We start from the raw sequence: 25,950 nt of genomic DNA, 5'->3' as shown, positions 1-25,950 counted from the left end.
TTTCTATGAAAAAAAGAGACATGGAGATTTATTTATTTTTAGGAATTTTTTAGCAATATTCTACCTTATTCTACCAAAGCCAAGTTTATATACAGCAGCCATCTCCCCACAAAATTTTCTTATTTCCAGAGTTTTTCAAAATATCCATTCAAGAAGATGACCTTTTGTTTTTAGCAGTACACATTTAGGTTTGGTCCTCCACAGGTCTGATTTTCAATGTACAACAAAGATTACCATATTCTCTCCCACACTGACAATTTTTTGAAAAATGAGTATTTTGTCTATTAGCAATAGTTACACTTTTGAGGAGAAGGGTAACAAGTTCAAATAGCAAACAAAGTTCTTCTTTAATGTCAATCAGTATTAAATCTGAATTAATTTTTATTAAGTAAACAGCTCTTCAGAAGTTAAATTTATTGTTATTTACAAGAAAATATACAATGCAAGACTAAAATGTCACACATCCATTAAATTAGTGCACTGCAGACATTTCCATTTGGTGTTCATCCAAGATCCTGCCTTTACATCCAAGATGATACAGAGGTAGCTTCCTTCTGAACCTATTATGAATAGTAATTGAGAAAAACTTTGCACTGTAATTTACTGAAATACATAGAAACAATAACAATGAACAAAATATTTTAAACATGTCTACAGAAACCACCATCAGAACAAATATGGAAGCCCATAAATTAAATAATAATGTTCACAATTTGTTTTTACCTACTGTGCCTTAAATCAGGAAATGTCCTTTCTCTGTATCTCCTGCTGTTCCCCAACCATAAATGACCTTTTCTGAACACAATCCTCTGAGCTAGAATCCCTCATTCTGAAATGATATCTTTAGTCTTTACCTTGTTTCTCTTCTTCCCCTGCTCTGATTCCTTCCTGTATCATCCCAGCTCACTGCCCTCAAGGCTTCCAGGCGATTAGATGTACATTGTGTTTGGGACTGAGTTTATATAATGGCATTTTACTTGCTCATCTAAAAATACAGCTCTTATATAATCTATTTATGAATGTTTCATGTGGGTGTTAAGTCCAGTACATCTGATATGATTAAATGTATACTGGTAATTACAGGTCTAATCAAGTAAGACTCCAAGATGTCAGACACCAAGATTAATGGCTGAAAAGGAAACAGAAGGGCTGGAAAAAACAAAGATAGGTATATACCTGAAGCCTGGGATTATTTCATAGTACCAGTTAAGAATTGGGTTATTTACCAAATATGTAAACAAGCTAAGGCTTTACAGTATACTACCTCATTTTTAACTAGGTTCAAAGCGGGCAGGTGACAAAAGCTCACAAGTAGGCCTAAAAAAAGGCAACCTTAAAAAGGAAGGCTAGAAGTTGGGGGAGAAGGGACAGAAACAACAGAAAATTACAACAGGGTCATATGAGCAACGAAGGAAAAGTACAGGGGAATGTGCTCAACATCTTAGGAAGCCTATACACAAGTGCAAGAGTCTGAGGAATAAAAAGGAAGAACTGGAAGTATTAGTACACAAGCAAGATTATGATTTAATTGACATTAAATCATGGTGGGGTAAATCTCATGATTGGAATATTGGGATAGAAGAGTATAGCTTGTTCAGGAAGGACAGACAGGGGAAAAAAAGGGAGAAGGTGTTGCATTATATATCAAGAATTGTCCAGGAGGAGAGATGCAGACTAGTTAAAAGTTTCTGGGTGAAGATAACTGGCAGTGGGGAGGAAAAAAGAGTGATGTCATGGTAGAGGTCTACTACGGACCACCAAATCAGGAGAGGGAGGTAGATGAGACATTCTACAACAGCAATATCCAACATGCAAGACCTGACAGTAATGGGGAACTTTAACTACCCAGACATCTGTTAGAAAAATAATAGGGCAAAACACAAAATGTCCAATAAGTTCTTGGAATGTATTTGGGACAACCTATTTTAGAAGGTGGAAGAAGTACACATGGGGACAGGGAGGAACTGGTTGCGAATCTGAAGGTAGAAAACAATCTGGGTGAAAGTGATCATGAAATGACAGATGTCATCATTCTAAGAAATGAGAGCAACAGAATAATGACAATGAACTTCAAAAAAACAGATTCAAACTTGGAGAACTGGCAGGTAAGGTCCCATGAGAAGAAAACTAGGAAAAAGGAGTTCAGAAGACCTGGCAGTTTCTCAGAGACAATATTTAAAGTCAAAACAGCACAGCGAGAATATCCCAATGTGAAGGAAAGATAGGAAGAACAGTAAGAGGCCAATATAGCACCATCAGGAGCTCTTTAATGACCTGAAAATCCAAAGAGAATCCTACAAAAAGTGGACACATGGACAAATAGCTAAGAACAAGTACCAAATACCACCAGAATGTAGGGAAAAAATAAAAAATTAAGGCACAAAATGAATTACACCTACCAAGGGTCATAAAAGGCATTAGTAAACTAAGGAAATGTGGTCTAAATGAAATTACTATAAAGTGGGTGCACAACTGGTTGAAAGCCCATACTCAAAGAGCATCTCTCTTGGGATCTCACAGGGGTCTATGGAGCTTATTGTCAAGTCATCCAAAACAAAAGAGGGACCTTTGAATGCAAGGTCCTGGATGATCTGCCAGACCTTTGGGAGGAGCCCAGGGGAGTGCAACCATGAACATCTTCTCATAGTAATAGCTGATGCCATAGTTCAAGCAGCTGAGACCCAGCCATCCAAACTGTCCTGAGGATCAGTTCTGGCAATCAGCTTACCTTCTTCCATCATTAAAGTGAACTCCTGCCTGCACTCCTCTGGTAATCTGTCCTTGAATTTAACCATGTCTTCCCAAAGTGTGAAGTCATAGTGACTCAAGAGTGCCTGCTGCTGATCTGCAATCCTGAATTGCAGACTTCCTGTGGATTGAAGTTTCTGGCCCAGCAAATCCAGTCTTTGAATCTTTGCCTTTAGGTTTTGATTCTTGGTGTCCTTGCCTCTCCTGCTGGTAAGGAGCTGCCACTATTTAGGAGCCTGGGAGAGGATGAGAATATAAGTGCTCATATCCTCTAGAAGGGACACAGTACAATCCTCTTTTGTTGTGGGAGGTAGGGAGAAGGGGATCTGCCAAAGTACCTTAACTGGCTCCATTAATCAGCAGAGCCATTTTAGAAAGGGCCATTGATAACAATATCCATTAACTCGTGAGAGCTCTCACAGCCTTCTCAGCCTGAATGTCAAGAACAGAGGCTACTCTTCTCAGTAGATCTTGATGAGCCCCATGATCTTCTGGTGGTGGTGAGTCACTTGCCACTTCTACAGCCTTACCTGGTGAAGAGAAGGAGGATGCAACAGGATGCTGAGATAGTGGCTACTCTGCTTCTTGTAGTGGAGAAGCCACCCAAGTGACTTCCGGCTGCTCTCAGTACTGGGTACTGGAGAATGTTGTCTGTGGTGCCAATTCTCTTGGTGCACCCTTGAGGAAACCAAATGAGGCAGATGAGGGGAAGTCCTAGCAGGGGGGGATGTCCCCCCCCCGTGTCCAGAATGGCCACAGATATGGGCCTGGGACTCATGCTTGACCTGGCAATTGCCCCTTAGAAGGAGGCCAGTACTGTGATGACTGTGTGACCCATGATCCCCAGTTCTCTGACTCAGGCTTTGTGCCGCACCTTGGCTGGCACCCAAAAGAATGCACCCCCCCAGTCTGCCAAAGAAGAGTTTGAGACCTCAGACAATGGAGGAGCAGAGCCAGTTGGAACTGGAAACAGGTAGCCAGAATCTGGGGATGACAGTACTGAGAATATCATTGCTGTCTTGCCTCTTGACTGCACTGGCTTTTGTGGAAGTGCGGGAGGTAGTGGTACTGCCTACTCTGAGGTGGCAACTGAAAGCCTTCCTGTATTGCTGGGGATACCAGCACTGAAACGCTAAGCAGGTCTCCATATGCCTCTGGAGTGCTTGGCAGCGGCAATGATTCCCAATGCAAGGATTTTTCAGAGGTCAGCCTCGATGGACCTGGTAGAGATTCCCAAGGCAGTGATCCCTTCGTTTTAGTCGAAGAGTGGTCTAGGGAGTGCGTCCCTCCACAGAGTCTCTTCTAGATCTTCTCTCTTTAGCTGGCTTCGGTACCGATGAACTCAATTGAGGTAACCAGCCTGAGAAGGACCTGTGCCTCTTCTGCAGCACCACTGAGAGAGATTAAGGAGCTGCAGACATTTCTGGTGGGGCTCTCTGAATCGAAGCTTAAGCACTTGGAACACATTCCTAATGTGAGGGCTCTGATAGAGTTGAGAGTATACTTATAAAATTTGCAGATGACATGAAGCTAGGAGGGACTGCAAGCATTTCAAAGAACAGGATTAGAATTCAAAACAACCTTGACAAACTGGAAAACCTGTCTGAAATCAACAAGATGAAATTCAATAAAGACAAATGCACTTAGGTGGAGAAATCAAATGCATAACTACAAAATGGGGAATAGCTGGTTATGTAATAGTACTGCTGAAAAGGATCTGGGGGTGTAGTGCATCACAGATTGAATAAGAGCCAACAATGTGATGCAGGTGCAAAAAAATATATATATATTATATATAGATATATATGTCCCAGAATTATATCTAACAGAAGAGTTGTATGTAAGACACAGAAGCTAATTGTCCTGCTCTGCTTGGCACTGGTGAGGCCTCAGCTGAAGTACTGTTTCCAGTTCTGAGTGTCACACTTTAAGAAAGATGTGGACAAATTGGAGACAGTCCAGGGAGAGCAAGAAAAATGATAAAAGGTTTAGAAAACCGCACCTTGACGTCTTTAGTCTTGAGAAAAGACAACTGAGGGAGACCTGATCACAGTCTTCAAATATGTTAAGGGCTGTTATAAAGAGGATGCTGATCGACTGTTTTCCATCTCCACTGCAAGTACAACAATGAGTGATTGGCTTAATTTTCAGCCAGGGAGATTCAGGTTAGCTCTTAGAAAGTTTTCCTATATGGATAGTCAAACACTGGAATAAGCTTACAAGGAAGGATGTGGAATCCTTGTCATTGGAGGTTTTTATGAATAGGTTAGACAAGCACCTGTCAGCGATGGTCTAGATGTACTTGGCAGAGAGAGCTGGCTAGATGACCTCTCAGGGACCTGTCCAGCCCTGTGTTTCTATGATTGTATAATGTTATGATCTTCAACGGGATATTTCAAAAGTAAATATCCTCAGTTAGGGCTTTTGAACAAGCATCGTTGCCTCAAAATGAAGACTCTTTCCCAAAATCCCAAGCGGCTCCTGAGTGAGAAGCATAAACACTTCAATTTATTTTAAAAGAATTAGCTGACTTCTCCACGGAGTCCCAAGATGTGCTTATTATGTGAATAAGTGTTCTGTAACAGCAGTGCTAAAAAGCTAGGTTCAGCCTCTCTTTAAATATTGATGGGAGGAGCTCTCAGTTTGTGTGTTCTTGCTCAGAATCGGAATGTATTTTTAGTTTTAATACTATCCCTCAACTGCACAAAAAGAAAGCCAAAGCTGAACAGGGGATAGAAGGGTGACGATTCTGTAAGTAACTGGTCATAACTCACTGATTTTTATAATGAACATAAATCTCAGATGATTCAAAGTAACTTTGGCCAGACCAGACACTGAAGTTAAGACTTTTGCAAAAAAAAAAGTTAACTGATAACTAAGTGAAAACTAGACTGCATTTAAGAGCTTTTGTTTTCTCAAATCATTAAGCTGGAGCAAAGTCAATCTTGCCTTGGTTAAAGGAATTGTGACAATGGCTTTAAGGGTGCGAATCCTTGTGATCACAGTCAGCTTATAGCACAGACTTTAAATTAACCCTGTTTGACTTAATTTGATTCGGAGAAGAGAAACTTTTAATTTTAGTAATATATACACACATGAACAGAAGGCTTGAAGCTCTTCCCGTACACTTCATCATTATAGCTTATCGCTTCAAAACCGTAATCAAGACCTGGCATTAGCACTTGTATCAAATAGTTCCTTGGAGGGTGGAAGGTTATTGATAGAGGGCACTGCATCAGACTGTGTTCAAAGTTTGTCTAGGCTCTCCACATTCACAGTTGGGGTCATTTCTCAACTTCCACTTGGCCATACTATCACCAGGTTTTACCACCCAAGCTCTCATGTGATTTAGAGCAACCAGTAATATTGTTCAAGGTGTCTGGGGGGAAGTTGTTCTGAAGGTTCTCCAGAATCATTGGCATTTCTCTCTTTCCACAATGGTATTTTGAAGTAAGGGATTTTCAGAGGCAAAACTCTTTCTGGACTTCAGCCTCTCGGACAGTGGAATGTGTCCATACAATGGGTGTCTCGGATCATGCATGTTTTTGTGTCTCCTTTACACTGAAGGCATCACACCTCACTGATGGTGGTGCAATCCACACAAGGCAGTATAGTGACAATGTGAGGGTCAGTGTCAAAGTCCCTGTGATGATCCAACAGGACTGACTGAGTTCAGTATCAATTTTAGGTGCATGGATTGAGCGTGGTCATATTGGTGCACAATACCCGCAACTGAGTAACACAAGGAGTAACTGGTTACTTGGAGTGTTTTGGGGTGAATACCCCATTTTGTACTGGCCAATTTCTGGAATACACAGTTCCCAGAGTTCACTTTTTTTTTCAACTTGATAGGTTCTTTGTACATCCACATTCAGTCTAATGTGACTACAGATTATACAATTCAACTTGTCCTGTAAGATTTTTATTTAAGTGTTTACAATAGTTAAAAACTTGAACCATTTTTCTAACCTTCATTTGGAAGTCTTCAGTTGAGGGATTGGTTAATGTTACTGGTAATATATCATTAAGTACCGGGGGACACACAGATACAGTTCAGTGGATTAAAGTAGCAGTCTGATAGTCTTTTTGCAGTACATGGGCCATAAAGCTACTTCCCTTTTCCCTTTACTTGTTTCTGCTGCCCTTGATTTGAAATCACTAGAATGTGTAAATAAAAAAGGAATTAAATGCAAGTCCAATGCACAAAGCAGGTTCAACTTACTAAGTTAGTCTCTCTTTAGTGAAAGTAGTAATACGATGGCTTTAGTTTGTTTCAACTTCCATTACTAACATATTTAGCAAGCAAAACTGAAATATTAATTTGGCTCCAACAGCTGGGTATTATTTTTGTGTTCAGTGCTAAAACTGTGCTTGGAACTGTGCAAACTCTAAGATGCAGCTCCTGGGCTATGGTGCTTATAATCTCAGTTAAGATACAAGTTCTGTATTTTAAATAAAATATCAAAGTTACTAGGCTAACAAAATTCATTATGCAATTCTCTTTCAAAAAGTTGTATATACATAGTTGATACAAACACATCACACCCTTCCAGATAACTATGCACTATATAAATAATGCCTTGCCCTTATATAGCACTTTTTATCCATGCGACTCCTCTCTCCTTTATCTGGACACTAAGAATTCCAGAAAGCAATGGTCAAAATTAGGTACAACAAAATACACACTTGATAGGAAAAATGCTAAACCTCAACCAGAATGCAGTATGCAGGATACATTTCCCAAAGACAGCATCTACAGAAATTTGACAGTCAATAATGACAAGGAAAGGCATACAGGGAGACCCTGCTGGTTGCCCTCACAGTTCCTTTGGGAAGGCTCCTCTACTTCTAGCACAATGTATAGACCTCATGGAATGGGCCTGGAAAGCTAAGAAAATTTTTAATCAGCAGATATTAAAAAGTTTGCCCTTGGAAGATTCTGCAGGCATCTTTCGACATAACAAAATACAGACTCTTCAACAGAGTTAACCTTTCCAAAGGTAATGATAACAGTAACTGTTTGGGATTTCTTGCTTATCTGCTTGTGATGGATAGAGTGGAAGAATCTCAAGTGACTAATAGATTGGAGGAGATCTATTCTGCAGCATTTATATGGGTTTGTCATCACATACCTTATTAAGCTCTGGGAACAGTTCTTGTATTGCAATATCCAGCAGAACATAGGTCAACTAAAAACATAAAAAAGTAATTGTTGTAAAAGGGTCAAGGTCAGTTCTTATGACAACCTTTTAAGACAATTATATTGTTTTTGATTTTTAATAATTAAAAGAGAATTTGCATTTTACCTGGGATACACAAAAGATCACCGAAAGCCTTTATGAAACACTGCACCAGCAGTAAGGTTTCCCATATAATTGTTTTCAGAATGAAAGTACCTGCTTGTTAAGCACTGGCTGCTGCATTCCCTCAAACAAAAGTCTGATGCCTTCATATTTGGCGTCTTCTCCAATGCATTTGCTTATCAAACCTAAACCAGATACCAAAACATACCAGTCATAAAAAGCCATTACAAATTAGTCATGTGCTAGAGTAAATTGTGGCTAGACCAAAAATCATATCCTCAGCACTTCCAATGGCTCTATGCTATGAATTTACCTTTCAAATGAATTTGTTTTTAGTACCAGTTAAGTCAAAAATCTTTTTGAACCCCTTCTGATTATTCTATTCAAGCTACGAATTAGCTACAGTGTCTACTAAATGAATTTAAAGAGTTGTAAGTGGAATCCTATTTCTTCAAATTCTCAATATGAGAAAAATTTTCCTGTTAGCCAACCCACTGCAGTGATATATACATATATCTTTTTATTTGTAGTTTTACTTTTAATGGCATAGAACTAAATCATTGCCAATTTTTAGGGGGGGATATACAACCGGAGTTTATTGCCCTAATGCTTTATGTAATAAAATTGAGGTTCCTTACCTGTAACTGGAAGTTCTTTGAGATATGTGGCCCCTATCTGTATTCCACATGTGGATACGCATGTGCTCCATGTACCTGATCAGAGATTTCTAGCAAGTAGTGTCCATTGGTCCATGCCTGCACAGTTGCTCCCCCTCATGCTCTGTACTGAGAGCATAAGAAGAGGTGCAGACCAATGTCTCTCCAGTTCTTTCTCTTACTGCAAATCAGATAGGATCCAAAGCCAAAAGGAAGGAGGAAAAAGAGTGGAACACAGAGACCATACTTCTCAAAGAACCTCGGGCTACAGGTAAGTAACCTTCATTTCTTCAAGTGCTGTTCCCTATGTGTATTCAGCATGTGGGTAATTGGTAAGCAATATTCAAACAGGGTGGTGGTGGGGTGTGAAGATGCAGTTTCTATAGATGCCTGTAATACTGCTGCCCCAACAGCTGCATCTGCAGAACAGATCTGGACTAAGGTGTAATGTTTCATGGAGGAATGAATGGAAGAAACAGTTACTTATTCTAACTGTAGTTCTTTGATAGGTGATGCAGACGCTTATTCCATGTAGATGTGTGTGCACCCAGTGCACCGGAGCCAGAGAATTCTGGCTAATAGTGCCATGGGAGGTGGTGCTGGTGCCTTGTGCTTATATCCCCTCCCTAGCTATATGAGGTAGCACAACCTCGATCTCTCTCAGTTCCTGTACACTGAACTTACAGAGACTAGACTTCGATGCAGAGGGGATGGAGGGTAGGTCGTGGAATACATGTCTATATCAGATCTCAAAGAACCATAGTTACAGTAAGTAACCATTTCTTCTTCAAGTAGATGCAGCCGTGTATTCCACTTATATGATTCACAAGCAGTCCCCATAGGAGGCGGGGCTCAGAGTCTATCTAAACAAGGATTGCAAGATGGCCTTCCCAACATTTGTATCAGCACTGGAAGATATGATAATAGCATTATATGTATTGATGGCCATCTGGCAGCCTTGTAAACATCCAATATTAAGACATCCCTTAGGAACGCTATTGATACTGTGGCCTGGTCTACAGTGGCAATGGAGGTCAAAGTAACGTCACTTACGTCGATCTCTGAAAGCCTGCGCCTACACTGGTACGGTAGTTCCATCGACTAAAACCGCAGCAAAAGTCGATGTAATAAAACCACCTCCGCAAGTGGTGTAGGGCCTAATTCCATTTTATTGGGTCGATTTTGCATCAGTGTAGACAGAGCGTAATGTAATTCGACGTTAGTGACCTCCGGGAGGTATCCCACAATGCCCTGTTGTGACCACTCTGGACATTCATGCTCTGCTGTTATGTGCTCATGCTACCCGGAAATGGCCCCTCCTATCCTCATACCCCAGGAAAATTTGAATTTTTATTTCCTGTGAAGCCAGCATGGAGAGAGCTTTGTCACTGGACTCCTCATGGCTACTGCAAGGCCCAAATGCACTCCAGCATGGAGTCGACCAGAGGTCTTAGATCTCATCGGTCTGTGTGGTGAGGAGTCCGTTATGGCTCAGCTCGAAGCCAGCAAAAGGAATTTGGACATTTATGGGAAGATATCACAGGGCATGCTGGAGAAGGGACACATCAGGGATGTGCAGCAGTGCCGCATGAAGATCAAGGAGCTGCGGCAATCATATCAGAAAGCCAGGGAAGCTAACAGCTGTTCTGGCTCCTTGCCAAAAACATGACGCTTCTATGAGGAGCTGCATGCAATTCTCGGCGGCAACCCCACCACGGTGCTGCCCCACAGCATCAATACCTCTGCTAGGTCACAATCCATGGACAATGATGAGGACTCCGTGGATGACAAGGAGGCTGAGGAGAGCAGGGTGCGTGAGAGTGGGGTGTCCATTCTCCCAGACAGTCAAGACCTATTCCTGACCCCAGAGCAGTCCAGCAGCACACAGGACAGCAATAATGATCCTGAGGAAGGCACATCTGGTGATTTTTTTTTCTTCTTAGCAGTTCTGTCCTTTTAAAGAGGGAAAGGGGGCTGGAAAGGGGATTTCAGGCATTTAGCGGACTTTACTGGGGGGTTACCTCCGGAACAGATTATGTATGTGCAGAGATACGCTCTGAGAATCATCAGTTGATATCTCAAGGAAACTTTCATGTAGGTAATCTGTTATCCTTTGCACAGAGTTTCAGGGGAGGACAGCCTTGTTCCTTACTCCCTGGTAGGATACTTTGCCGTGCCACGCTGCAATCAAGGGAGCCGGCATCATGGCGGAACACAGCATAGCGGCATAAAGGCCAGGCTGGTACCCTGCTGCGTGCAGCAAATCTTCCCTTTCCTTGTGCTTTACACTCAGGAGACGGATATCGCTCATGGTCACCTAGGGAAGACAGCGCATGTTTAAAATACCCAAGCTGTACAGCAGATACCCTGTACCTCTGTATTCCCCATTGTAGTGTCCTACCAAGTCACTTTAATTATTTTGATTTCGTTTCAGAAGAGACTATTAACCCCCTGCGCTATCCTCAGATCCCCTGTGGCCGCCTCGTGACAAACAGTCATCCAAATTAAACCAGTTGCCCAGGCACCCCTCTAATACAGGGCATTTGAAATGAGCTTTTTAAAGATCATTAATCCTCTCTATAGCACAGTAAAGTGCCCCTAGCTTACCATCTCTGTAACAGCACAGCAAGCCGACCCTTCTGGGATGTTAGGAATGGAATGAGGGTCTGGGTTTGCCTTGTGCACTGCAAGGGGAGTATTTCATACATTGTTACAGTTGTTTCATTTTCCTGCCTCTGCTAACAAGGCAACTTTGTGCATTTCTTTTCGTTCTGTAGACACCTCGGCCTTGGCCCAACCTTCTAGAAATGCTGCGGAAAGACTATCACAGATTAGAAAGAGGGAAAAAAAAATCAAGAGACGACATGTTTGGCAAGCTCATGAATGCCTCCGCAGCCGCAGAGACAGAGCTCCGAGCGTGGTGGCTGACCTTGTCCCAGAATATGGACATGGACAGGGAGAGTCGCAAAGCAATGCAGGAGCATGATCGCAGTACCACGCAGGAGATGCTGCGAATCATGCGCGACCAGGCAGACATGCTCCAGCGGGTTGTGGAGCCTTAGGAGGAGCAGAAGCCGGACAGAGTCCCGCTGCAGCCCCTCCATAACGCTCCTCCACCTATGGCTTTGCTGCCCTGCCTCTCCTCCACCCCCAAGAGGTCTCAGAGGAGAATGGCCAGGCTGCAGTACGTGATGCACTCCACCCCGGTGGAGGTAAGCAGAAAGCAGCAGTGGCCCTGCTGACAGCTGGCCTGCAAGAAACCACGCTACCCCTTGAAACTGTGAATGACCACTCCCTCCACTACCCCCCGCCCCCACGACTTGCATAATTTCAACACGTTTTCTTTAATAATTCATATCTTGTTTGGGAGGGATTTGGAGGGTACTGATATCCATTGGGGGGGGGGGGGGGGAGGAAGGGGGAATGCTGAGCAAAGGCAAATAAAAGACTGGAACAGAAATCAGTCCTGTATCTCATTGCAGAACCTGGTTTTCAATGCTTCCCTAATGCAAAGAGCTCTGCGGTTAGCTCTGAGCGTATTGCTGGCATCTGGCTGCTCATAATTGGTGGCCAGTCTTTCTGCCTCCACAGCCCAACCCTGGGGGAGCCTCTCCCTCTTCGCTTCACACACATTATGAAGAACACAGCACGCAGATATCACTGAGGGGATGTTCCTTTCATTCATGTCCAGCCTAGTGAGCAGACTACTCCATCTGTCCTTTAAACGCCCAAAGGCAAATTCAACAACCATTCTGCAAGTGCTTCACCTGTTATTAAAATACTCCTTGTCGCTGTCAAGGTGCCCGGTATACGGCTTCATTAGCTAAGGGAGTAAGGAGTAAGCAGGATCCCCCAGGATCACTACTGGAATTTCCACACCCCCAATGTGAATTTTTTGGTGAGGAAAGAAAGTCCCCATCTGCATGTTAGGAAACAGCCCCGAATTCTGAAATACGCACGCGTCATGCACCTTCCCAGACCACCCCACGCAGATGTCAGTGAAATGATCCCTGTGATGCACAAGGCCCTGCAGAACCATGGAAAAGTACCCCTCGCAGTTTATGTACTCGGTTGCTAGGTGGGCAGGCGCTAAGATAGGGATGTGTGTTACATCAATGGCCCCCCCACAGTTTGGGAACCCCATCGCGGCAAACCCATCCACTATGTCCTGCACATTTCCCAAAGTCACTAGCCTTTGTAATAGAAGTCTATTGATGGCCCTGCATACTTGAATCACGGCAGCACCCACTGTAGATTTATCAACTCCAAATTGATTCCAAACCGAGTGGTAACAGTCGGGGGTTGCCAGCTTCCACAGAGTGATGGCTAGTCTCTTCTCCACCATCAGAGCTTGTCTCAAGTGAGTATTCACGCTCTTCAGGGACAGGGCCAGCTCCGAGCTAAGTTCAAGGAAAGTTGCCTTTCGCATATGAAAGTTTTGCAGCCACTGGACATCATCCCACAACTGCATAACGATGCGGTCCCACCAGTCTGTGCTTGTTTCCCAGGACCAGAACCAGCACTCCACGGATTGCAGTTGATGCGTTAGGGCCTGCAGCAATCGGGAATTGTTCCGCTCAATGGCTTGTAGCAGGGCAGCCTTGGTGGCATGGCAGTTGCCTGTGCTTCAGCTTCTTGCTGTACTTCGAAAATACCCAATGATAAGCCGTGATGTATTTGTGACACTCACAATAATAGAGCAGAGTTGAGCTGGCTCCATGTCTCCGCAGCAATGGTGAGTGCACGGCATAAACAAACGGCCTGAAAATCGGTTTCCTGTTTGTTTGGGGGAAGAAGGGAGAGGGAAGGAGCGTTGCAGCATGGGACAATGAAACTCGTCCCAACAGCCACCGTGGCTACTTGCACTGTGGCATAGCAACCCACAGTACACTGCTTTGAATGTTGACACAAGCATGGCGAGAGTGGACGCATGAACCCGACGCAAAGAGCATGGTGTGTATACACTCCAGCGACTTCTAAAAATCAGCTGGTAAAAGTTGACTTTAAGTAAGTCGACTTCACTCTGCAGTGTAGATGTACCCTAAGCCTGCACTTTCATAGAATGAGCTTGTACCTGGCTGAAGAGGCATAGTTGAAGCTATTTCACATGTCAGCTTGATACAGGAAGTTATTCCCTTAGAGATTGTTTGTGGAGAGACCATTTGTCCTTTCATACAATCTGCATGTGACACAAACAGATGAGACAAAGCATGAAATTGTTTAGTCCTGTCCAGACAGAAGGCTAGATATAATCTGACATCTAATGTGTGGAGGTGCTGCTCCTCCAGAGATGAATGCAGCTAAGGGAAAAAACACAGGTAAATATACTGCTCGGTTCAAATGAAATAGAGACCACATTAGACAAAATTTTGCGGTGTGGCCATAAAGTTACTTTGTCCTTGAGAACTGCATATAAGGAGGCTCAGCCATCAGAGCCTGCAACTCACAGACTCAAGCACCTTGCGGATATTATCGCCACCATGAATGCAGTCCTCTGACAGAAAAAAAGGGACGAGATGCCAGAGGCTCAAATGGAGGTCCCATTAGAGCTGCTAGGGCCGTGTTAAGGTCCCACAAAGGGACTGGCTCTTGGACTGGAGGATAGAGACGAAGAAGCCCTTTTAAGAATTTTGCTACCATGGCATTGGAAAAAACTGATCCTTCCATGAATGGGGTAATGAGATGCTGAGATCGCAGCCAAATGTACCCTCAATGAGCTAAGCACAAGACCTGTTGACTGAAGATGCAGTAAGTACTTCTAGATGCTGTGGATAAAAGCCAGCATTGGCTGAACTCCACGGACCAACGACCACACTGAAAACCACTTCCATTTCTCCAAACATGACATTCTGAGAGAAGGCTTTCTACTATTGAGTAGAACCTGTCAAACAGCTATCAAACATCATTCTTCCTCCTCAGTCAATCGCGGAGCAGCCATGCTATGAGATGAAGGGAGCTGAGTGTAGAATGCAAGGTGCGACCATGATTCTGTGTCAGCGGGTCAGGATGGGATATGGGAGGCTGAATCGATAGCACAAGGAAGTTGGAGAACCAATACTGCATTGGCCATACCAGGGCAATGAGGATGAGCTAGGCCTGATATGTTTTTGGCTTGAGGATGACCTGTGCAATGATCAGGATCAGAGGAAATGTGTCAGCTGAGATGAAAGGCGTCATCTGGGAGTCCAGACTGAAACCCTCTCGAGCAGAAAATATTCTCTGGAGAGGTATAGGTTTCAGTCCATCCCAATGGTCAGAACCGACTGCTCCAGTGCATGCACAGTCATGGTAGCTGACAGATCCTTCCAGGAGAGCATTGGTACTGTGGAAGAGGAGTCCCACTTGGAGCTCCCAGCTGGTGTCAATAGGTGCCGATCTTTTGACTTATGAGCTGGAGCTATAGTCGGCACCAATAGTTCTTTCTCCTTCGCACCTTAGCCCCTTGGTTCGAAGATTTAGTTGTCTTTTAAGTCTTTAGGAGCCACACGTGAGGACTCACCTGACTTGGATGGAGTTGGGGAGGAATCCTTTCTTGTAGGAACAGATCTAGAAGGGGATCTGTCCTTGTGTTTATGAGAGTGCCACTTATTCTCGTAAGAAACCAGAGGCATTGATTCCTTGGGCTTAACAGCTCTGGCCCCTGCTCCTGAGCTCTTACTTGGAAGGGCACTGCTCTTTGACTGAAGCCAATGAACAAGGGGCCTGGATCCTACTGGGGTCTCATGGCCTTCTCCAAGGGGTACTTCCTCAGTCGAAGCTCTCATGCCTCATGCGTTTGGGGAGGGAATGAGAATCAGATGCTGCAGTTGGCAGAAACATGAGCCACCCTAAGGCAGTAAAGGCAGCGTTAGTGTTCCTCACTTACTGAAGACAAGCGGGATCAGAAGACAGTTCTTAAATCTCAGGACTCTGGGCACAGTCTCTCCCCCCAGGAAGAGGATACTTGAGGCAGGGGAAACTAACCTGTATTAACTAGACTATAAACACACTAAAATTACTAAAACTATATACAATTATATTTCTAGGTTTTTGAGCGATGATGCAAAGATAGCTTCGGACATAGAGGGTTCCAACTCAGGCCATCCACCGGTAAGAAGGAACTGGAGAGGGATCAGTCTGCATCGCCCTATGTATTCTCGGTACGGAGCACAAGAGGAGCAACTGTTCAGGTGTGGACCAAAGGATTCTACTTGCTAGAATACTCCAGTCTCAGGCTCATGAAGCACATGCACACCCATATGCAGAACACACAGAGACCAGTGCTCGAAAAAGAACTTCAAATTACATTTGCAATAAATTATTATTGGATGATCTCTAATCACAGGATTTTTTACTAATTTATATAAAGAACAAACAGCTCAGATGAGATTCTTCTTCAGATTTTCACTACACTGCTACTTTTTACCCAATTTTCAGCTGGGCTGAATGATATACGAAGAAGCTGAGGGACTTGCTCAAGATCAATGTCAGTATCTCAGCTGGGTTCAGATCCCACGCTCCTCCTGACCTGCACAGTGTCATTGTCTAACCATTACATCACAAACATGGGGTGTGAGTAACCCTTGTTAAACCTATGTAATGAAAGTCTCATTAAGCAGCAGTGTTTTAGGCAACTCTTTAAAACCTCAGCCACATAACTACTTTATGGATTGGGAAATTAGCACTAATCTTATATTTGGGCTTGGTGCCTGACTGAAGGACTAAAAAGCTTATATAGATCATATAAATTTAGAACCTGGAATGCATCTCATCATTTCGTCAAAGGTCTGCTTTGCTCGTTTCTGTTTATCTTGGAGAGAGCGAGGTACAGTATTCTCACAAAACACAGCATCTGTAACAACCAAAAGAACAAAAATGGCATTGAAGAGTTGGTTTTTAGTAAAGTCATATATTGTGTATGTGAATAAAAACTGATACTAGGCTTTTGAATGATGTCTTCAGAATTAGATTTATCTTTTCCACATGATCTTAACTGGAAGTAAGTTCTAGCCGTGCCAGTTAATAGTCTGATGTCTTCTGGTCTTCTTATTCTGCTCATTTCCAGAAATACCCTATTTGTTTGGAATACAATAGTGTTTTGCCAACTCACTCCTTGTCTTAAGGCATTTTTAAAGAGTATCACATCTATTCAGGCTAAATTCCACTGTAAGTTAATTATATGCTGCTTAACGATAATTCCCCTAAACTTACAACTGTATAAAGATAGTCTTCACATTATGTCAAACAGCCATGCAGTACTGATGGGGAATGTTGCAACTGCCATATTTACTCCAGAGGGATACAAATATTTACAGTGTTCACTAGGCAGCTATAGCTTTTGGTTTCAGTCATTCAAAGCCTCCTCGCTTCTTTTCATTTATTCACAATACCTCTTTGGGAGCTGTAATCTTCATAGTTGGCCACCACTCAAGTCATTTTTCTAAATATACCCATTTTGTTCCATCTATGGTCAATTGATACTTGTTAGCTAGCAACTGTGGGCTTCATTTTCTCAGCTTCCCCTCCCCACTTTTTAAAATATGGGAAACAATTAAAAAAAACTTGCATTAATTCTCCAGAAAAGATTAAGATCCAATATGTTAGGAATTTTCTAAACTCAATGTATTTATTGCATCATTAACTCTGCCATGTTGATCATCAGTCTTTTAGTTATCTTTTCCTTGCTCACTATAAGCCTTAGTGGATTATTGTTCACAATATTTAATTAAATCTATAACAAAATATCAAAGATATGCAATAAGAACAAATTAACATTGTGCAGAAACTAACTTTTGGAATTTCTTGACTCATTTATTTGATTTCTAAAGTGTTTATGTTGCATAAATGCTCTTTTCATGTTGCATTATATAGTTTGCATAAACTATATATGGGGGTGCTCACAAGAGGTGCTACAAGTATAAAACTAAGTCATCAATATCTCTAAATGAGCACCACTGAAGTTTACATGATAAAATAAGAAGTATTTGCATGGCTTTTCACTAACCTCTCAGGAGTGTTATCAATGAGACCAGGCGGTGCTCCTGAAAAAGCTGTTCTAATTTGTACTGGAGATAGTAGTCTGTGTACGTCTCCAATGTGTTTTTGAAGAGAATTCTTCCCCCCATCAAGAGGTGATGCAGCCAGTCAGGAACACGGAAAACAACTCTACCTGTGAAGTTATTATTACACATAATAAGAAGGCTCCCATCATCATGGTACCTCGCTTTATTTCTTAAAAAGTGTGCACACTGATATTTCCAAAAAAGAGATAGCTAACTTCCTGCAACCTGACCCCATACCCCACCCTCTAGCAGATCCTTTCGGTTTTAAATCTGCTTTTGTGACATTTACTATAAAAAGAGCACTGTTCTCCTATTTGCTTGCCAAGTGTTGGTATTATTTATTTAAATTAGAGTGGCACCTGGAATTCTCAGTAGGATCAGGACCCTCTGTGCTATGCACAGGAAGACATGGTCTCTGCCTCAAACAGCTTACACTCTAAATACAAAAACAAAGTGGGGGGAGGAGGGGCAGGAGGGGAAAGTGATACAACATGCAGAGTGACATTGCTACATTTGTGACACCCTAATAGCAGGAACTTAAAAAACAGGATTGTCTCTCTAACTGACATCTTCCTTTTTATAAAAATATGTAAACTTTAAATTAAGTATGATCATTTAGACAGACTTTTCAAACAGCACATTATCAAACACCTTGAACTTTTGTACCTGTTACACTACATACCAAGTACAAAGAGAAATAATTTCTTACCAACATACATTAAGTAGTCATAGGCTCCCTCTACTGTTATTGTCTCTATGAAGTAGTTCTGATTTTGTCTTCTCTCTGTATTCTCAGAGCGGTTTGCATTGTTCTTGAACAAATCGTTGAAAAGCTAAACCAGAAAGATTAATTTGTTCATTTTCAAGATGTAAAGAAAACTAGAGTAAAAACAATCAGTACTGTAAAGTTCAGACTGCTCAAGATTTTCAATGAAAAAGGTTTTCAACTGTTTTTCAATGGAAAATTTGATTTCAATGATGAATTTTTTCAAAGATATTTGCTTTCCAAAGAAAATTTTAATATTTTGTTGAATTCTGTAATGGGGGTATACCGGCCCTTTAAGAGTAGAAGGGGCTAGAAGACTCCATTCCAGGGAGATGGAATGAACAAAGGTCCAGGAAATGGGCTGGCAGTGGAGAAGAGGAGGCGGTCCAGAGTAATTAGGAGCATATAAATTGCATTCTCCCTCAGAACTGAAGAGACACTGGCAAGAGAAGGAAGTCAGAGCCAAAAGGCTAAACTCTAGGGAGAGCTATGAGAGGTGACCCTGTGAAGAGCAGGCTGTAAGCAAAGGAAGAGCTCTGTGTGGATAGCAGAAGAGCCAGAGATAAGTGTGAATCTTTGGATTACAGTGATGGACTCTATTGGTGGGACTGTTTGGAACTGTTTACAGTCATTTAACCAGCCCCCCGTGGAGGACAGCACGACTTCTAAGAAAGGCTGTGGGGATTCTGTAAGGGGCCCCGACAAGAGAAAGCAGGAGGCTACTGCAAAGGGCACTGTGGCCACAAGGGATCACTCATTAAACGGCGGGCCTTTTACAAAACCCCCCAAACCAATATATTGCAGCTAAAAACCAAAATATTTCAATTCAAAATGGCACTGCAATGCCTTATGGGAACTGTAATTTCATTACTTTATGCTCTCCCTTTCCCTTCTGGTCTGTGTTCACTAAAAAAACTACACTCTTCAATTTTATGGCTGAAGAGATTCTCAGACAACTTTAAACAATTGCTTTGGATGTTTTAAACTAGCCCCTTTCAAATTAAACATTAGAAATAGCAGGGACCACATGTATCAGAGTGTCTTAAGACAAAGTGCAACTTTACTCTTTGGAGAATTACTTGAAGAGTGATAAATGTATCAGAAATACTGAAGAATTGACTTATGATTATAAGTAAATATAGAAAATTCAGTCAGATTTCTTACTATCGTGTAACTGGTGGGCCCCAATACAAAAAATAAATAATCATAACTCTTATCTATGTCAATTGCTTGCAAGATTGCAAACGTACTTTGTGTTCATTACAATTGGTAAATATGAGTCAACAATGCAATGCATTGGCAAAAAGGGCTAATATTCGGTGTATTATCAGGAGTGTAATATGTAAGACACAGGAGGTAATTGTCCTGCTCTACTTGGCATTGGCGAGGCCTCAGCTGAAATAGAAATGTGGACAAACTGGAGAGAGTCCAGAGGAGAACACCAAAATGATAAAAGGTTTAGAAAACCTGCCCTATGAGGAGAGGTTGAAAAAACTGGGTAAGTTTAGGCTTGAAAAAAGACAGCTGAGGGGAAACCTGATAACATTCTTCAAATATGGTAAATGCTGTTACAAAGAGGACAGTGATATTTGTTCTCCATGTCAACTTCTTATACTACCCTCAGTGATCAGTTTAATCTGCAGCAAGAGAGATTTAAGTTAGATATTAGGAAAAACTTTCTAACTATAAGGATAGTTAATTGCTGGAATAGATTATTAAGGGAAGTTGTGGAATCTGCATTACCAGAGGTTTTTAAGAGCAGGTTAGACAACACGTATCAGGGAAGATCTAGGTACACTTGGTCCTGTTTCAGTGCATGGAATTGGACTAGATGACCTCGAGGTCCCTTCCAGCCCTATGTTTCTATGATTCTATAAAGACTCCAATCCATCCAGGGACAAACATGGAGGTCAGCAGTGCCAACTAGTGTGAAGCTGGTAAAAGGAAAAAAACTACTACCCACCAACCATAAGAACAGAAATTAATGTAGGTAGCCTAGCTGTCATCTTTATAGCTTCTCCCATTTACTCTTCACATTTTCAGGTAAGGGTCAATATTTCCCCATCTGTAAATTTACTGCACCTTCTTGTTGTTTTCAGAAGTGGGACTGAGAATTGTAAGCTCTGGTCTACTTGGTTTAGGCTTGGGAGATTCACAGGAGTTAATGAAATTCATGATGAATGGCTCCAAATGCTGACCTTTCTGAAATTAAATACACAGTGAACAACAGTGACAGTTAAATAGTTAAAAAACTGAAAGTTTCCAAGCTAAAATTTGTGCTGGACCAACATGTAGCAACTATCAGTGGACAGTTTAAGATATTAACTACAGCCCAGCGTAGGCTACCGATTCACAGTAAATACTCACCTCTTTCATTAGTTTTCCTGGAACAGACTTTATAATTTTGCCTACAATTAAAAACAAATAAGTATATATTACCACATACCCTTCTGAATACCACAGCTGATATCTATCATCATCATTCCATTCTCCTCTCCTGCCCCACCTCACCTTACCTAATTTGTCTATTTAAACTGTAAGATCTCCACAGCAAGGCCTGTTTTGTACCATGAGGACATAATGGGCCTGACAAATATTTGCTGGGGTGTTTAAGTGCTATTGTAATATAAATGAATAATAATCCCTGACATATAATAAACTCTATTAAATTATAAATTGCCCAGAAGTGAAGCAAGAAAACCTACATCCTGTCTCATTTTATCATCTTAGTCTGAAAGAGATTAATTTACACCACTGACATCTATTGCTTCATTTTAAGTATAACAGCACAATCCTTTTAAAGAAACATATGAACTTTTTTCAAAGTTATTTGTTGCTATCAAGAAAATTATGAAATATTTTTTTGTATCTGACTTAAAAAAGGAACTGAGTGTGTGGTACTAATCAGACAAAATATATTTCAAATTACAAACACATAAGAAACTCTTCACATTCATAAAGAAATCTAAGTTCCATAGACTTTCCTCTGTAATTTTCTAAAGGACTATAGAGAGATTAACAGCCATACCTCCATTAGTGTGGATGGGTGGTATGTGAGGGTAAGAAAAAATAGCAAGAGGCATCATGGGGGCGAAGGGAGAACTGGGACACAATAAGAAAAAGACCTAAACTGTTCAGTAATTTAGGCTCCAATCGTTTTTCTGTTTGAATGACCTGGATAAGAACAATTTTTCAGTTCTAGTCACTAATGATTCCCCACAATTTTTCCAATATCCATTTCCTTATTCTCTGCAAGCCTTTACCACACAGGAAAGTCCTAACCTCAGACTTCTGAGACAGCATTTACTCTCCTCTCCCTCAGTCATCCAGTCTGGAGATACTAGTGAAATGCAGAGTGTTGCAAGTTCAAGAAAATAGTCATGTTAAAAAGGATTTACAGGATTGGGGAGACTGTAGATCTAGTCTTAAAAACTACCCACATTAACCTGAATATGAATATCAGAAGCACAACAGAACAGTTTAAAGGTAATAAAAATGAACATATATTTTAAATATATATTTTTAAAAGGGGTTTTAAAATTAAATATCAAATTACATCATTATGATTTTCTTATCTTTAAGTACTCTAAAAAGGCAATTTAGGAAAGACATTAAATATATATGAATTTCTTACACCACCAGTCTTAAATGTTGAGAGGCTTTCTACTTACTAAAAGCACATGAATGTGGCACCTAGCTTGGGACCAGATCAGACATTCCTCTTCAGGACACCTTAAATATTCACCTACCATATAAACTTGTTTGGACAACATTTTCGTTACACCAACAGGAAAAAAAAACACACTATTACTGAAAGATGTTCATAATTGCCAAAACATCTAAAAATGGCCTAGAAGTAAAGAGGTCATCAATGGGAACACAAAGTACAATCTTGTTTAACTACATGGGGTACTGCATTGAATCCAGGACACCTTGTTATACAATACTCAGACCTAACATTAGTACAAACAATTGACATTAATTCTGGCAGTTTTCAAATGAACTAAAATAGGGCTGATCAACTAAAATTCAAAGTTAAATCAAGACACTGCCTCCATAAACATTAAAAAAAACCCCAAACAGCTGCCTTCTTGGTTTGGTTCTTGAAAATCAAATCTGGGCTAATGCCAGCCATCTTCTTGAATTACTTGAAGAGGTAAAAAACCTGATTTCCATAAGCAATGGATTTTGGAAGTACTGGGCTTAGATATTCAGAAAGCATCCAAATGCAGACTAGATTCTCCATAGTTTCACAATACTTTCCCTCCTGGGAATGGAGAGAAATGTCAATGTCAAAATATCTGACTATTAGAATATGACTGGATTGGTAACAGCTGTATAGCAGAAGAAACGCACTATATTTCACACACCCAAAACTTACAAAAGTTCAGCCACTTAGTATTAACGGGCCCACACTTAATTTGGTGCATTACAGTGTCTACAAGAGTGCTATTTACCAGAATAAAGAGCAACTATGATACCTACCAAGATTTACATCAGGCAACATTTTATCGAGAAATTGGGTCTCTCCACCATTGGGAGACAGAAAGTCAGCCAAAAGCTGGCTGTTACTCAGCTCTGGATGTTGCAGAAGTTTCTTTGAGGGACATAAAAGAAAGAGTAGATGTAAGAACATTCTTGAAAATTAGTTTCCCTATAGTAACAACAATAGAGGTTTAAAACAGTTTTGTTATCCTAGAAATTATACATCCTTCCAAATGCTTTTTTTTTTAATACCAAATTTAATATTTAAATGTTTGAGAATAGAACAATTTTTAACCTGCAGATTAAAATGACAGTCAAATATTTCATACATAGTATTTGGTCAGGTAAAACAATTTTTATTGCACTTAAAGTTACATGGGAAAAATTGGCATGTGTTAACTTTTATTAGCTTCACAATTACGCAATTTACTTAAAAAACGGAAAGACAGTAGATTGTCTTGTACCTGCAGATACTCCTGAAACTCCTCCCTCTTTGTCTTTAAGAATTCATAGTTCTTTGGGCCAATGATTCTTTTTGATGGAAGTTGAGCATCAGGAAAGGTACCTATAAATTAGTAAAACGTCAAGCAGATTCAAGTATTCTTAAAAACAAAAAGAAAAATTTTAGTATCTTAAATTTCTGCTCAATTTTAAAAAGTAATCACTGCAGTAGGAAGGGGAAACATACCGTGAAATTCTGTTAGCTTTGATTCAAGCACATAAAATTCAAGATATTTTCTATAGACAGACCAGCGTTCAGGTTCATGTCCTATTGAAAAATATACAAATTGGAAGTAATGTATGTTCCTACACCCACCTGAGACAGTAATAAAGTACATAACAAAGAGTTAAGAACAGCAAATATACAACAGAATACAGAGGAAAAGCCCTCAATGATGTAGGTAATCAGTATTGCCAATATTATAACACTACCCCAGGCACACTTACCCCAGCACACTTAGCACACTACCCCAGGCACACACACATATAAATGACTTAAGTAGTGTTAAATCACATGAGCAGCTCAAAGAATGGCTGATAGACAGGCCTGCTACAATGAAGGAAATCTGAATCTAATGCAGCAAGCTTGGATCTTGCTAATAATCTTCTCTTGGTACAGGGCTCTTCCAGGCATCTCTATCAGCTGTTTGTCAAGTGCTACAGTATCTAGGTAGCAGGAAGAAGCTCATTCATACTCATTACTGTCAATTTACACTTTTCTAAAAGGGGAATTCAATTTTTTTTTCTCTCCAAATATAACATTTTCCTGAACAGATGCTGAAATCCTGGTATGCAAGTAGTTTAAGTTCATTTTTTTAGTTACCAAACAATTTAATTTGCATTAAAAATCCACTTTAAAGCTCATAGGAAAAATCCATTTTCCTGGTCTAGAATGTTTAATAGTAAATATCTATTTGTGCACTTGTAATGTATTCATCTGAAAGATATCAGGGCACCAACAAATCTACTTAAAACAAAGTACTAGAAGAAAAAAATTGAGTGGAGTATGAAATATATTGCTGGTACAGTAAATAGAAAACACACTCAACATTTACCAATCTAAATCATAATATTAACATTTTTGTGGGGAGGGAGGGATTCCTAAGCCTTGGTTTGAATTCTGAATAGACTAGACTCACTTTTAGGAGTAATTTGTCACAAGTTCCAGATAATAAGTCTGATCATTTTTCCTTCCCAAAGACTTCAAATTTATTAATAAGTCATTACTTTGATGCTAAAAGGAGATGTGTGTATATAGCACATCAGAAGAGCCAGATAAAAAAAAACATACTAAAATGGACATTTTGAGCTACGTTTTAAAATAATTGTATTTCATCACAAAGACTCCTTACCTGCTCTTCTATCGTTTCTCTCCACGTCAATGCAAAACACAGGAGTTCTCTCTCTTCTCTCCTTCCTTTCAAGGGTGGGATCATCAAAGAAGTCCACATATGGAATGCTAATTTTCCATGCAGCAAGGTTGCGAGGCGTATTGGGAGTGCTAACAGTCTCCACAGGAGAATCGTCTTCCATTACCATAATGCCTTCTTCAATCTGCAATGAAAGATTCAAGCATCAAGACCTCCCCAATCTCATTTTAGTACACAATTTTTAATTTTGCAGAATGTATAGGAGATCAGTGTAAACATAACTCAATCATTGCATATGAAGTACATGTGACCTGGACCAAAGACAAAATATTAAAAAAAATCCTGGAAGAGGGTATGCTTAGGTAGTTGCTAATTTTAGATCTTCTGTATAAAAATCCCTAGACCTGTAGGTTTGTTTGACGTTAAAAACAAAAATTGTTAACAAAACTTTCTCAGGTATCAATCTAAAGTATCAGCAGCTGACTTATCGCATGTTGAAGTATCATCCAGTTCTTGGGGAAGGATAAGTTGCAAATACAATATGGTATATGGCACCAAAGTTTGGTAGGCCCATTACCAGCAAAAACAAAACCAAAAAATATTTTAGAGATTCTGATATATCAAAGGCCTTAACACCAAAGGTTACATCTTGTTACCAGTCCATTGATTAACCTTTCAAAGCTACTTATTGCCCCTAAAACTGCCAGATACAACCATATCTTGGCTGTCTAGCATTGGCAATAAAATTAAAAAGAGTGTGCAAAAAGAATAAAATTTAGATACAATGTGGGTGTGTGCATTGGGGAGAGGGGGAAGAGGCAGAAATAGCTTTTAAAAGTCAATCTGTGCTTCTAAAATCCTAGCCCTGCATAATACAGCAAAAATGAGACAAGCAGAATTTGAGGAGAGACTATTAGGTAGAATGGGGCAAAATTTTTCAATTGAATTTTTTTTGCTGAAAAAACAGGGTTACTTACCAGTAACTGTTGTTCTTCGAGATGTGTTGCTCATATCCATTCAAATACAGGTGAGTGCATGCCACCGTGAACGGGTTCCCGGAACCTTTTTTCCCTTAGCAGA

General features: G+C 40.7%; 1 protein-coding gene and 1 pseudogene across 4 annotated transcripts in view; both read right to left on the bottom strand.

The window, feature by feature from the left end:
* The window catches only part of SNX14 (sorting nexin 14), an 87,617-nt gene continuing 61,667 nt past the window's right edge, over positions 1-25,950 (bottom strand). For 2 of the 4 annotated variants that reach the window (XM_067560730.1, XM_067560731.1), the window contains 12 exons: positions 24,853-25,054; positions 23,688-23,768; positions 23,464-23,564; positions 23,000-23,111; positions 20,882-20,922; positions 20,597-20,716; positions 18,458-18,581; positions 17,691-17,855; positions 16,443-16,538; positions 8,145-8,236; positions 7,881-7,937; positions 1-560 (listed from right to left, as the gene is read on the bottom strand). In XM_067560730.1, the coding sequence (XP_067416831.1) occupies positions 522-560; positions 7,881-7,937; positions 8,145-8,236; positions 16,443-16,538; positions 17,691-17,855; positions 18,458-18,581; positions 20,597-20,716; positions 20,882-20,922; positions 23,000-23,111; positions 23,464-23,564; positions 23,688-23,768; positions 24,853-25,054 (1,230 nt within the window). In that variant the 3' untranslated portion in view covers positions 1-521. Of the gene's footprint in view, positions 561-6,717; positions 6,907-7,880; positions 7,938-8,144; positions 8,237-16,442; positions 16,539-17,690; positions 17,856-18,457; positions 18,582-20,596; positions 20,717-20,881; positions 20,923-22,999; positions 23,112-23,463; positions 23,565-23,687; positions 23,769-24,852; positions 25,055-25,950 lie in introns of those variants that run through there. The other 2 variants (XR_010922079.1, XM_067560732.1) reach the window with 2 other exon arrangements.
* Positions 12,531-13,622, bottom strand: LOC137161427 (uncharacterized; annotated as a pseudogene).

This window comes from Emydura macquarii, unplaced genomic scaffold, assembly GCF_026122565.2.
Source record: "Emydura macquarii macquarii isolate MOO-44397 ecotype Brisbane River unplaced genomic scaffold, CSIRO-AGI_Emac_v2 contig_2297, whole genome shotgun sequence".
NCBI classification, from domain to species: domain Eukaryota; kingdom Metazoa; phylum Chordata; order Testudines; family Chelidae; genus Emydura; species Emydura macquarii.
This window is presented reverse-complemented; position numbering and strand designations above follow the sequence as displayed.